Source organism: Oryzias latipes, chromosome 14 (genome assembly GCF_053564925.1).
Source record: "Oryzias latipes strain Hd-rR chromosome 14, Olatipes_Hd-rR_3.1".
NCBI lineage: Eukaryota > Metazoa > Chordata > Actinopteri > Beloniformes > Adrianichthyidae > Oryzias > Oryzias latipes.
The window spans coordinates 16194237-16209153 of NC_136250.1; the positions used below are offsets into that span (position 1 = coordinate 16194237).

General features: G+C 39.7%; 1 protein-coding gene across 1 annotated transcript in view; it reads right to left on the minus strand.

The window, feature by feature from the left end:
- The window catches only part of LOC101155536 (sodium/potassium/calcium exchanger 3), a 32934-nt gene extending 18334 nt beyond the window's left edge, over positions 1 to 14600 (minus strand). The window contains exons 1-2 of the mRNA XM_023962177.2: positions 13930 to 14600; positions 4475 to 4585 (exon numbers count right to left, since the gene is read on the minus strand). Of these exons, the coding sequence (XP_023817945.1) occupies positions 4475 to 4585; positions 13930 to 14032 (214 nt within the window). The 5' untranslated portion in view covers positions 14033 to 14600. The remainder of the gene's footprint in view (positions 1 to 4474; positions 4586 to 13929) is intronic.
- Between the last annotated feature and the right edge of the window lie 317 nt (positions 14601 to 14917).

Below are 14917 nucleotides of genomic sequence, written 5' to 3' on the forward strand. Positions count from 1 at the left end.
ATTCTTTCGACTACCATAACTCTTCAATTGCTTACGCAATCAACGTAACTCTTGTGGATTCTGAGGCGGAGAAAAGCAGCTGATTTGCAATACTGTAGAGTAGGGAGGTGCTTACGCAATCAACGTAAATGAGTTTATTCCGTCAGAAGAGTTACAGTATGTCAAAGAACATGTAATACTGGCATCTACAAACTTTAATATGTGATTTTCTTAAGTTTATTGTTAATTTTTTTCAAACCCAAGGACACAGCTGATAAATGGTGTTAACTTAATACATTAGAATAAAGCTCCTTTTTTTTTAACCATAGCTCTATTGAATAACGGCTGATAATAAAAAACACTAAAATACTCTTAATCTACTTATAGCAATAATACGTTTCCAGTGGCTATGGGGCCAATAGCGGCTAATAGCTGACAGGAATGATCGGAGAAAGCGCTCCTTCTTTCAGGAAAGGTGTTTTCGTCTCTGCCTGAAGGACCTGCTCAGTGCACCCACGCTCTTTAAAGAGCACTTCGCGACCTAGATTAAGGCCAAAAGCGGTTTGCAGTCACAGTTCCAATCACATGGCACTGAGCATGCAGAGGTGAGAACTGAACCTACAACCTCCCAATTACCCAATGCTCTACCTCAGCAACCGAGTCAAGATCCAAGGTGTGTGTCAGGACAAATTCCTTCCAGAGATTTAGAAGTGAAGGAGAAGGAGCTGACGACAGAGGAGGGGTACTCTGAATGACGGTTGATGTTATCGATCCTGAAGTCTGCGGGCCATCTCGAAGTCAAGCTGTGCTATCGTCTGCCACACCGAGCAGAGGCGTCACCAAGCACCAACCAAAACGGCGTGGCTGTACACACACACACACACACACACACACACACACACCCACAGACTCAGACTACAAAAACACGCACACCTATTCAAACAGGCTGCATTTTTCATGAGGAATCAAAAATAAATATTTGATCCAGGTGTGTAATGTAAATTCAATTATTCATCTGTTCTTTGATTTAGGCTCCTTTGAGGTGGTTTGAATACAAGACAGATGAGACGCGAGGCTGGGCTTCAAACCCCAGCAGCCAAGTCGCTCCTCAATGACAGCAAATGACATCATGCCAACGGTTGGGACAGAAAGAGAATAAAAACAAGCCGGGACTGGCTCTGCACCATCAAAAAACATCATTATGAACACGTTTTTTTAGCAGGAAAACTACATATCTTTCATATGACAAACCATAAAGAACTTTAAAATTGTGTCACATTATTTTTCATGTCTACAGAATTGTTCTGATAAGGTCCCCACTGAGGACATTTTTGTAGAAATGATGTGCCAGAATGTCTTTCTCCACACTTTCTCCCAAAAATCCCACAAAACATGTCTGTGGAAAAATGCTATTCTCAGCTGATTGCTGTCTGCCAAAATAAACACCATAAAAAAAGATGTTTACCCCACCCCACACACACACACACCACACACAAACAACTCCGTTTGAGCCATTTACTCCATTTCCATGGTTTGGATCCTTTGAGCCCCAACCCCCACCCCCAAAGCCCGCCGGTCTATTTTTAGCTCTTTGCTTTGCACTTTTTATACGTGAAAGACAGAACAGTCTGGATCTGAAAATTTAGCATTCAGTTGCCTGGCAACAGGGCTCCATGCGGCTTGTCGGCTGAAGCTGGATCACACCGTCTCCATCTTGTTAAACAGCGGAGAGATGAAAAGAGAGAAAGGGAGAATGAGGTTGGATATTTCGTGAAAATCCCCAAGATAATATCCCAGAAGGTCCGGGCCGGCTTTTTAATCACACTGCAGATTATACAATCCCTGCCAGGCTGCCTGTTGAGAAGGAGGGCGGCAACCTCAGGCTGGAGCCGCGCTCTCCGCCGCGTCTTCAACTACCTGTCCTGCCCGCCTTTCGCCTCCAGTGTATTACCGCAATGAAGTACCTCCCTGCTTGTGCCTTTGTGAAAGATAATGAGGGAGAATTGTTGGCAACCAGGAACTCAATCAAAGGTTAAGTGTGTTATCGGGAAACACAGATGGCTGCACGGACCAAATACAGAGCAGTAGTAGAGCGGCGCTGTGCCTCATTATTTTGTCTTTCAAGGGTGGGGGAAAAAAATAAAAAACACCTCTTATGTAATGTCACAGATGAGGATGAGTCCAAAACGTCCTTTATTTCCATGCAACTGTCACCGCATGATGAGTACAGGCATGGCTTTGGTTTGCCTTTGGTGTGTTTGAATTACGAGGCTGAATGTATCAGCTCTAAAACAAAAAAAAGTGTATTTAAATGTACAACGTGATTATAAACAGTCCGCTCTCTGCTTTATGTCAAGATACACATCAGGAGGAAGAAAAAAAAATCATGTCATCTTAAATCCAACCTTTTGGAAAAGTAATGCTTAAGAAATGCAATAGGCTTAAAACAGGTTGGGTTATTTTGGATAGACATATCTTTATTTTTCAAAAAAAATTGTCATGGGACAGTGAACCCTAATTTTTTTTAAAAAAAGCTTTAAATGTTTTTCTTAATTTCTCATATATATAGTTTGAAATGCCTCAACCAATCAAAACAGGTTGTTCAATTTTTGTAGGTGTGTGATCTTAAAAAGGCTTTAAAATGTACGAATGCAATCTTAATTCAAACTAAATAAGTACATATGGGAATGTATTCAAATCTCACTCCAATCATCTTTGAAATAGTTCCCAGTTGTCTTTTAACTATAATTTTGCTGTTTTTTTTAGCCCAAATCCAAAAACAGTTGGTTTCTAGGACATAGTTTCTGCAGAGCGGCAAGAGTTCATCAGAAATTTGCCTCAGAGTTGTGGACAGGACTGTGGACACTGAGTAAGCCTTGCCCCCCACATCCCGTTTTCCTACTAGCTTACGGCCCCTCACGCCCCCAATTTAACAACCAAAATAGACAGAAATATGCCACATGCCAGCTCGAGCGAGGAAAACGAAGACAAAACGAATGAGGAAGGATGCATCAGAATGTAGTGGAGCAGGAAGCCTGTGGGCCACACTGCTTATTTTCTACATCACAAATACACACTTCTTCAAACAGCCTTTTTTCATGATTCACGATTTGAGTAAAGATATACTCAGAAATGCAATTTTAAGCTTAATTTTCATTATATATTCCCTCCATCAGAAAAATAATATAAGAATACGGAAAAAAAAAACCACAAATTTCATCGGAATGGATCTTTAAAAGCATTTCTTTGTTTTTGAACCTATTGGGGAAAAAACACAGTTAAAGGCAATGAAAACAATTTTTTTTACTAAAAACGCCCTAACCGAAAATGCATTTGTTCGACCGTAAAAAAATCTAGTAATACTGCAGCTAATAAAGTAAATGTACATGATGTAATGACACAATTATGCTATATCAAATACGAAATCATGAAGCTGTCATTTGTGATGAATGGAGCTCGTGTCAGCAAGCCACCTAATCAGCCTGGGAACCAGAGAAATAGTGGTCTGCTCCTGTCAGCATGTCTCTGCCATGATTTCACAAGGAGCCATTTGAACTGTTCCTGGAACTACAAAACACAGAAAGCAGAGTCATCGGGTGTCTGCTGAAATCAAATTTTACCCTGCTAAAATCAAATTAACTCTAACTTTGGCAGACTTCTCCAACATGCTTTGTTCTATCTATCTTCTGGAATATTTCGGTCCACAAGCGTGACCCATGCAACAAGCAAATGCAATACTGAGCACGCATGACCTTTCAGTTTACCTGCAGGGAGGAAGGCCAGGTCTTTGCTTCACTTGTTTTACCTCCTTACACATGAACTCCTAACACAACACCTCAATGTCAATAATCATCCAAAATATTCTTGCCTACTATGTAATCGCATTGAGATAAAGACGTGTAAAGGGTTTATATTTGGAACTACACAGATGCAGGCGGAAAATTTTGGAGGGATCTTTCTTAGAGTTGAAGCATTATCCAACATGCTGCTGCGCGATAGACTCTGTGCAGTCATCTGCATGGTGCCATCGCCACGCCGAACCAACAGCATCAACAAAGTTGCTTTTCCACCATCTCAACAAAGGACCTCACTGGCGGTGACCTTTGGTTGGTTACTTTCCCCCTTTCATCACAGCCTTTCATCTTTGATTGCGCAGCTTGGCTGGACCGGCAGATCAATGAGCTCTGTCAGTGCTTCAAAACCGCTTTCATTTTGGAACGACAAAGGTTGCTGTACTTTTCTGGCGCTTTGAAACTTGTCAAAGTTCTCTGGTGTCTCTTCCAAGATCTTCCGTTGGACTGGAAGGCCAGGTTTATTCAGAACATGTATACAAAACCTTTTACCTTAGATAAGCAGCATAAATGTTAGATAACTGCACCATGTGAAATATGAATAATATTTACTGATGCTGCACGGTGAAGCAGTGCTGCTGGAAGACTTTGCTGGTCGCAGAAACAACAGGAGGCATCTTTGGAGTGGAAGGAGAGTGACTCACCTGCTCGGGGCTCATCCAGGCTCTGGTTGTCTGACTTCTCTTGCATCAACCTGCGTGTCCACCGCAGCAGCCCATCATTTATGGCTGGCTGGAGCCCCGAAGACTCGGTTCCTGTTACAAAACAACGATCATTTTAGCCAAAAAACAAATGGAAAGACTAAAAACTGTTTTTACTCTGTTTCAAAGCAAGCATAAAACATGATAAATAATATTCCATTATTTCAGTTTAATGATTTATGCGACATTAACAACATAAAACAGTAAACTAAACTGAGCCAGTGTTGATTGTCTACACCTACGCTACAATACTTTAAGCCACTGAAAATACTCAAAGTGTCGTTTGGCTGCTATTCTTTAGTTCTCTAACATAAAGGTTAATTTCAATTGATTCAAAATGATGACCTTCATGAAAATGATGGCTCCATGGCAACGATTAAGAGCTTTGTATGTCTTGCAATGCTGAACGTGTGCACTCATTGTTCCTCAAAATGTCCCTATTTTCCACAGCAGCCATTTGCTCCACCCACATCCGTGGCATACTATGGACAGGAAGTACATTAAGCTGTCTTGTGTTGATTGAGTAAAGGGTTGTATTGTTACAATATGTGTTTCTAACTGAAAGAGTCTGATTATGGTCAACCCACCATGAAAACTTTTAAAGACCCACTCCGATGAAAACGTGGTTTTGCTGTATTTTATCTGATGGTGGGGGGATATTTATAACGGAAATTAAGAATGAATGACATGTGTTTGTATTTCTTTATTGAAGCTGTTATGAATCAGGAGCAGACAAACATTGTCATTTAAAACAGAGCATATTTGGTATATAGAAAATGTCCAGAGTGGGCCACAAGCTCCGTGCTCCACTCCATTCTGATGCATCTACTTGTAGACAAAAGGATCCATGTACGTCTTTGTTCTCCTCATCTAAGCTGGAATCTGATCTAAGACTATACGCCTGGATAGCTCCGATATCGCCATTTTTGTTGCACCGGTAGAGTTAGGTTAGAGATCTGAGGAGATGTAAGCTAGTGAGGGGGCATGTAAACAAAGAGCTCTCAGCAACACAAAGTCAGATTTCTAATGAACTATTGCAGAAACTATGTCCTAGAAAGTGACACAGTTTTTTATAATCATAATTAAAAGACCACTGGAAAGGTTTTTCCAACAGATCAAAAGCTGATTGGAAAAAGAAGACAAATGAAATCTTATTAGATAGGAAAGAAACTTTTTTGGGGGTGGTTCAGTCAAAAAGGCTAAAAATGTAAGACTTGAGTGAAGGTACCACCCCATAAAACACGCAGGTGGAATCTCATTTTCAAAAATTACCTTTTTCTCACATGGGTTGTGGGTGTTGTGATTGTATTTGACAGCTATGTTGACCTCACTTTGGTATCTTTTCCAGAACAACTTCAAGTGCTTCACCAAGTCTTCAATCAATTCTAGTTCTGAGGTTTGAGCCACATTTGATTAATGTTCAAGGGGTCCAGATAGGTTATAAAGGCATTTAACTAGGGAACAGGTTTTTTTTCTTTTTACTTTTTTAGTTTTGATTTCTGGGGGAATACACACATTATACAACAGAGTGATGGAGATCACTCTAATAATATATTACAACATCCTTCATTCAACAAGGGAGACAAAAATTTAAATTTCCTTTTCTGCCAGCACGGAACGGCTTTAGGGCCGTGAAGATAATGAGGCATTTATTAGCCTTTCTACGACGTGCTGATTATTGCGAGGCAGCTTGGAGTCTGTAGCTGATGCGTTTCATGATTTTCGGCGATGTTGTGTCTCTTTGTACCTCACATCTCAATGAGCCCATTTCACAGAGCTGGTGATCGTGGCTGAGAGGAGACCGAGTGCTTTCATGTCGAGGCATCAAGAGGAGTCCGGTTTGTGTGTAATTCAAATACATCATTTGGCTCTGGAGCATTTCACACTTCTGACTTTCACAAGTCACCAAGGAAAACAATTTTATTTACAGACAGCCAAAAAGTTAACGCCTACTCCACGAGGGCCCCATCAGCTGAGAGGTAGTCAGAAAAGATAAACAATGGAACTGACTATATTTCCACAATTATCCAGACAAGTGTTTGTGCATAATATAAATTAATAAGTGATTTAGAAGTTTGAAAATCATTGCAAACGTTTTACAAGAGAGGTATTTTGGGAGTTTTGCTAAATGTCCTCACATGTCCTCAACATAAAAAAATTAAAAAAAAAATTAAACTGATGTAAAAAAAAAATTTGTAGGATAAAATGACTTAGGCTAATGTTTAATTTAAAAAAATTACGATTTTATGAAATATTTTTTTTCCACTTTCCTTTTATGTAACCAGGATAAAAACTCATTGAGATTAAGAATCTCTTTTGCAAGAGCGTCCTGGCCAAGAGGCAGCAGCACAACAATAACACACATTTCTCATTTACACTCACACTCAATCAACAACATTAAAAAATAAAATACAAAATAACCATATAAATAATAATATAAATAATTATTTTATAAATACAAGATAATTCAACCAAGCTTTGCTCAATGTGAACTACTACTAATATTTAAGATACTAATCGATCTAACAAGATACTGCTAATTTGTCCGTTTAATTCAGTTTCCTGTTTGCTGGACGTTTATATTTGCAACGTCTTGCCGGCACATGGAGACACGACTTGAGCCCCCTTGTGGCTACATGGTTAGGCAGTAGCGCTTGGGGTCTTGCCCAAGGACCCCCACTGTATTCAGTTTATTGCGCCCCTTGGAAAACAAACCCTGGTTTCCCATGTGCCAGTCCTTCACGCAACCAAATGAGCCATGTCTGTGTATGTACATATATATTTATACAATTGTGTCAGACGTGGGTAAATATTAAGAGTATACTCTTCAAACTGAGATAAAACTTCACAAAAGTCAAGAACATTGCATAGCACTGGTCTATAAGTGCTGATTCACCTTGGGGCTAAAGTGATAATTGGTTTAGATAAGCTTGAAACCCCAAAAATGTAAATACAGGAGAAAGGTTACGGAGCGATCAGTGACCACCAGTGTTTGTATGGAAATAGCTTAATCCTGTGGCTACATTCCACAACATAAACACACAAATGCAGACTGTAGGTTTGGAAACTATAAGGGAACCATGACACTAAGGCAACTGTGTGTTCGATTTAAGCTGCGTAAAATATTACAAGTCACATGAGCTTTATTTGTTTTAAATCACTTTTTGTGTAAAGGTTTAGACATGACGGAAAACAGGACAGACCATGGAGAAGCAACTACAAATCATAGGAACATCAGTCTAAACAGTGGAGTAAGTGCCAATATTTAATGGAAACAGATGCATTTCTGAATAAAACCCCAATAGTACTGCTTTTTCTTTAACAGAAATGAAATAAATCATGCCGTGAGTCTCATATCTTGTTGAAGGAGCTGGCTTACTTAGGTTTTAAACCAAGCAGATCCTGTATCTCTGCAGTACACATTGATGCCAGTAAATAGTTGTAAAAATGTTGTCTGTTGCACTGGAAAGTATAAATAAATACATTTTTTTAATTCCAGCTACTCCAAGTAGATGACACTGCAGTTCTGGAGATCCCCTAAAATTTCCAGTGAACTTTCACTATTGAAAAATATGTTGAAACATCTTTGGGTTAGATATTGATCGATTTTGCAGCTTACTGACAAAAAATGTAAATTAAAAAGGGATGAACTGCTTTTCTGCTTTTATAAATCTTCGATTTCTTAATTTTTCAGAATAAAATTCAGAAAAAAATGCTCAATTCTGGGCCTCTTATAGGTGTTTTTTAATCTCCTTTGTCTAATGCCTTTACTTTGTCAAAGATACACATAAATACATAAAGTTTAATAAACTATCCTGAAAATTTAAATCAATGTAAAAAAAATCAGAAAACAAATTGTCCATGTCCTTAATTGATATGATAGAAATACAGAGAAATCAAACATTACCTCCTTTAATTTCAGCAACCTTCACTGTCAAAACATTAAATAAAATTAACAGAGTATGAATGCTCCATACTTTTCAAATTCACCACCATAGCAACCGTAGACCACTTAATTCAGATTGTGTGCCTGCAAAATCTAACCCCCACCCCACTAGACACACTACAAAACAATCACTCCCATCTTGATCCACTATCAGTACAATGATGCCATGTTTATTCCTGCAAGAATGGAGAGCAGGAGGTAAGCAAATAAGGCTGTTCATGTCAGTAAATCACCATATGCAAGCATGTCACACAGACTCAAAATCTATTCTGGGACACATATTGTCCACGGCAAAACCATAAAAGACAATCAGGCTTCACTGATTCCTCTATTGTCACTCACAAATGAGGCCTCACCATAGATAAAATAAACAAGAGCTCTGCGTGCAAATGTAATATACATTTGTGTTCTTAAAAATCTGGAAATCTCAAGGCGACGCATCTTTGACGGCTTCTCTGAAGACATTTTACCTTTGAGGCAGATAACTCAACAAATTTAAAACTGTTATTTCACACAAAAAATGTCGTCTCCCAGGATTTTTCAGAAAGTATCTTGCCTCGGATAATGTCAGATCTAGTAGCACCAGCATCAATGATATCTGCCAAACACACACATATATATTAGTTTCTGCAAACCTGAAAGCCAGAAGTATCCGCTCATCTCCACTAAGAATTTAAAGTCCCCCTTCCAACATCTTTTGATCTATTGTAAAAGCGTTTTTGCTATAGATCTGTTTTTTAAACAGGATTTTTTTAGTCTGCTCCTCATTCTTCTTAATTTTCTTTATATATATATATATATATATATATATATATATATATATATATATATGTTTTATTCCACATATAATCCATGGGGGTTCAATATGACATTGCTCCACCTTTTGTGGATCTAACAGCTTAACCTCTTCTGGAATGGCTTTTTGACGGGTTTAGGACCAGACTTCCATCTACACTTTTGTCCTCAGCCCAAACCCAGACTTGTCCATCGGATTACAAGATGACAAAGTGTGATACAGGAGAGAACACATCTATGCTCCAGAGTCCAGTAGCAACATGCTAAACACCATGGTACACAATGTTTTTCATTGTGTACCATGGTACACAATGAAAAACACGCAGCTGCCCAGCCATAGCAACCCATTCCATGAAGGTCTTCATGCACTGTTCTGGAGCTAATCTGCAAACTGGAAGAAGTCTGCACTAAGTAACTCTACTGAAAGTTGGTAATCCCAATCCCTTTCATTAACACCACTGAAGCTAGACTATGGATTATTTATCAGCATTGAAATTTCAGGGCTCGGCTTGTTGAACAGGTGGCCTCCTGTCACTAAACCATACTGTTGATTGTTTCACAAACCTTAGTAGAAAAAAATCTGCATAATCTTTTCCACCTATGACCACATCAGGAAAGATTGGAAAACCAGAATTTATTGTTTTAGATGAGTGAATAAACACGTCTGACAACATAGTGTACAGGGATAGTAAAACAAAGTTCCCAAAAAAAGGTAAAGACAATTTCAGTTGAACATAAACATATATAACATATAATAACAGGTTGATCTGAAAGCAAAGAGTAAAAACCTATACAGGCTCTTTAAATTGAAATGTAGTATAAACTACATTTCTGTATGTTCTATAAAAATTATTGATAAAAGCATTTGTTCTGGAGGGGTGATCCCTGAGTTAAAAGGCTTTCCTCTGAAAGTCTGATTTGTTTCATTAAGAGTTGAAAAATAACGTCAACGCCTTAGATGATCTATAAACCAGCGGACATCTGCTACAGGTGAATTGAATGTGCTGGTGTTGAAAGAAATGACAAATGTTAGCCTCTGCAAAGTTCACTTCAGGTCCACTCACAGCATTTCAATCAGGCTGGAGTCTCCTCTTTGACTGAACCACTGCAACACCTGGATATTTTTGTTTTTCCGTCATTCAGTTATGGATTTGCTGCCCTGCTTGGGATCATTGCTTGGTTGCATGACCCCATTTTCACCAAACTTTAGCTGTGACAGATGGCCTCACATTTGGCAGTAAATACCATGATTTCCAGAGGAGTTCATTGTCGACTTAATTTCTGCAATAAAAAACGGATAGGTCCTGTGGCTCCAAAACAAGCCCAAACTTTAACCCCTCTGATGCTGAGCTTAGATGATATTCTGTTAGTTTTTCTTTTTACTGTGCAAACCCGTTCATTAGATAGTTTTTCCAAATTAGTATCAACAATGTAAAAAAAAAAAGCGTTGTCATCTTGTTTTAAGACAAAAGTCTTTAGTTGCAAGCTTTGGAAGCAAAGTCATGCAGTTTCGGTTTGTCTATTTATGTTATCATGAACTTTCCCATTTACAATGCTGACTAATGTCTGTGTAATCGGAGATTCAGTCTGGGTTTGATTTTCAGTTTTTCAGAATGGCCTAAAATTAACGGAGGAAGAAAATGGGGAAGTACCATTCATAGGATGACTGACAGATCTCCGAAATAATTTCCACTTGAGTATGATGTTGTCGAGGAAGAATACCGAGCAAAAATTATTGAGATTATTACAAATATTTTACACACCTGAACATAGACTGCCAACATTTCAGTGTTTCCAGAGCTGTAAACTTGCTTGAGATAGCTGTCTTTGAAATGCTATGGAAGTTTGATCAGTTTTGCTACAAAAACACTTTTAAACGGCCGCTGACAAAGATCAAAGAAAGTTCTGGTCACAGAATTGATGGTTCCAATTAAACTGACTTGTGGCTTGTTTTAAAGGGCTTTGCTGGACATCATCTAATGCCGTTGTCAGCACTGCCCTTATGGGTGGATACAGGCTGTCTGCAGGTGAAAAATGGGCAAACCTGCATGAAGCATGCATGTGGGCCACACAAAATGTTAAGATTGTAGGTTAAGGTGTTCATGCACATATCTGTACAGGCTTGCTGCGACTAACAGGTTGTACTGAACACTTATACAGCATGCAAGGCTAAGCAAGGGTGAAGTAGGTGAGACGCAGGCATGTCATACTTTTATTTTTGGTCATTTTTGCAACCCCTCCAAACCCTGCGCACTGTACAAGGGGCATGTTTGTACAGTTCAAGTGATGCGCTCTGTGTGCACTGCTAGAAATTACACAATCGGAGCATAGTTTATGTGGGCGTCCTGTGGGCACTTATGTAGGGGTGCATTCAGTATGCACTCCTTACTAATGACTAGAGTGTGGCATAAGGGCACCGTGCAACAGCATTACCCGTACGCCACATGATCAGCGTACATCCCTTAGGATGGCTACACAAACCTCATGGGAACTGCAAGACACACCTGCATTTACCTTAAGATGCAGATGCGCTTGTCTACAACCATCCACAGGTCTTGATTATCCAGTATGACATTTATCCAACGCTGCTTTTATATTTATCTATTTCCTTAGTAAGTGCCAACATGCTAAATCGTTATTCACACAATTTCTCGCAATTTTGCAACATCAACCGTACCTGGAGTGAACAAATAACATCCAACATAAACTCACTTGTTTGACCTGTGTACATTTTTTGGTGACACAATCAACATAAACTGAAAAATGGTTGTTCGTGAGCCAACTAAGGACAGAGTGACAGGATAGCGTATCAGCGTTTGAAAAGCAATGAAACAAACAGTAGCGAAGCTGCTGCTGCATGTTTTCTTCAAAAGGCAAACCTGGTCACACTTCTCTATTTGTCATAATCTAGCTCCTGCTTCAAATTACATAACAGCTTCTTAAATTAGCATTTGCTGCTCTTTCTGTGCGTTTGTTGGACCTCGGTCACCTGTTTGAGCAGATATGGTTCTGCTGGTTCGGAAATGACAGGCTGCCTCTTTTGAGCAAACCCTCCTTTATCTCATCAGCTATCCAGAGGCTGTTTGTCACACCTCTTATCACATCATATACGTGGTGCTTACACTTTATTAGCAAGCAAAAAGGGTTGCTTTTTTCTATTTTTCCTCCATTCTCCATCAGGCACATGTTGATGGTCCTACATTGGATGTGGATGTCCATAAATGGTTGTATGAGTAGAGTCGTTCAGGATGCCACCGTAAGATTTTCCGAGTATTGTGAGCATATGCTGCCTGTCACCATTTACGAACCACAGAGCACAGGCTCTGCCCGGTGCTTCTTTCACATGGCCCGAGCTGACCAGCCCACTGCACCGCAGTTCTAAAAAAGCCTCTTCAGGTTTATGGCGCACTCATAATTTAAAGGTGAAGTATAAATATTAATGAAACCGCTTATTCAACAGGACGGCACTTCCATGCAGGATGACACGCCACGGCTGGACAAAGCCCAAAATGTAAATCAAACGCTCCTGTCTGAACAATAAGTTCACCTATCCGGATCTTCACTCTACACGCTGCAACGAGGGCAAAAATGGTGCAGAAGCATGTGCCGTGTGTGACAATGTGTGACCGCATCAGGGAGGTGATGAGAAGATGACAAGCATGAGGGGAGCAAGAGGGGTGGGGTTATGCCCATGGCTTCATCACTGTTAGATAAGACTCTAAATAATCCTGCTTTTGCATAAGAAGGTGCTTTTTTTTTCATAAAAAACACACTGAAAAATGCTTGAACCTCATATTCACGCCATACTATGTCCTTTTATAGGTGCAATGAATGCACTCTGTTAAGTTTATGTTACCCAGAGGGCTGCTGGGGAATCGGTCCATAGAGAAATCAGGATTATATCCGTTAGATCTGTTGTGCATGGGAGTGTGTCAGATAGTGTCATTCATGGGCATGAAACAACAACGTAAACAATCCAACAAAATTTACATATTTCACTTGACTTTCAAATCTAAATGATCTTTTTTTTTCCAAACCACTATGTTGAATTTTTTTTGGACAGAATTTGAAAATATTCCTGCTGATGCGTCTGACAATATTTCACTTAAATCTACCCGGTTGCCAGAAAATCGCTGAATCCCAACAGACCGATGATTGGATTTATGCATGCCACAGTTTGTGCCTGCTTTATGTGCCCGGCAATCTGTCATCTGCCTTCAGTGTGAATAGAGTCAGAGGAGAGGGGGTTTGGACATTGAGTAAACCCTAAGCAAAGCTTTTATTTTATAAGCATACAAATGATTGTCCCCCCCCCCCCCCCCCCCCCCCGAAAAAATATACCTAAATGACTGTGTTAAGAATTATGCAAAATTGATCTTATATAGAAGATCAAAGGAAAAAGGCATGATTTATTTCAATAAATTTATGTTACAAAATATTTTTGTTAAAAAATATTCTTTTTTTTTTTTTTTTTTTACATTTGATTGAATTTAAAACATTTAATTTGGACTATGATTATAATATCTATGCATACATTTTAACATTACTATAGGTTTAACTTTTGATTTTTACATCAAAATAGCTTTTAATGTGAAAGTTCTTTTCCTGTTGGTGGTTTTGTGAGTGGAAGCTTGCGTGGCTGAGCGTGAGCTCCCACCTGGTGCCCGGATGACCTGGGTGAGCCAGATGACGGAGAGCAGCCCGACCCCGCAGCAGCAGAACCGCTGGAAGGGCCGCCGGTGGCTCGCTGCTGCTCTCATTCCTCCGCCGGCTGCATGTCCCCCGGAAACCTCTGTTGCTCTCCTTCCTCCCTTCAAACTTTCTCAGCTCGGAGCTCCGCTCGGACCTCCCCTCGCTCCAGGAGCAGCAGCGGCAGCAGAGAGCGACTTCTCTCACAAGTTGAGTTTTTGAGGGTTGAGTGTGAGGGGTGGGGGACGGGAGAGAAAGGGGGGCGGGGGGGGCAAAAAAGAAAAAAGGAGAGAAATCCCCGGACCTACGAGCCCACGGTTCTGGCGTCCGGACTCAGAGCAGACGCCGCCGTGCTGGGAGCTTCTTCCCGCCGTCCTGGTCGCGCATAGCGAGCAGATGTGTGGGAACGGCTGCAGCGCTCATGAGTGTTGTCTGAAAGGTCGACAGCGGATCCCACAGTGAGGTGCAGCAACAGGAGGTGGTGCGCTCCGAGCTCCGTGTTCCTCCACCGCCTGCTCCAGATGCAGTTCGCCCGTGTGGCCACTAGGCGTCGACAAATTTTCTCATGTTCACAGAATGAGGGTCAGAAAAGGGGCTCTTCTCAGCTTTGCGACCCCACACATAGGCTAGAATCCATAAGTAATTTGTACATCAGATAAAAATAAATAAAATAAATAAATAAATATATATATTTGTGTGTGTGTGTGTATATATAAATATACATTTATATATATATATATATATATATATATATATATATATATATATATATATATATATATATATATATATATATATATATATATATATATATATATATATATATATATATATATATATATATATATAAATAAAAAATATGGACTGGAAAATGGGAATCACCTCCAAAGGTGGTAGAGAAAGAGAGACTAAAGATCCTGTAGGACATCCAGATCCAGACTGACAGGATGTTAATT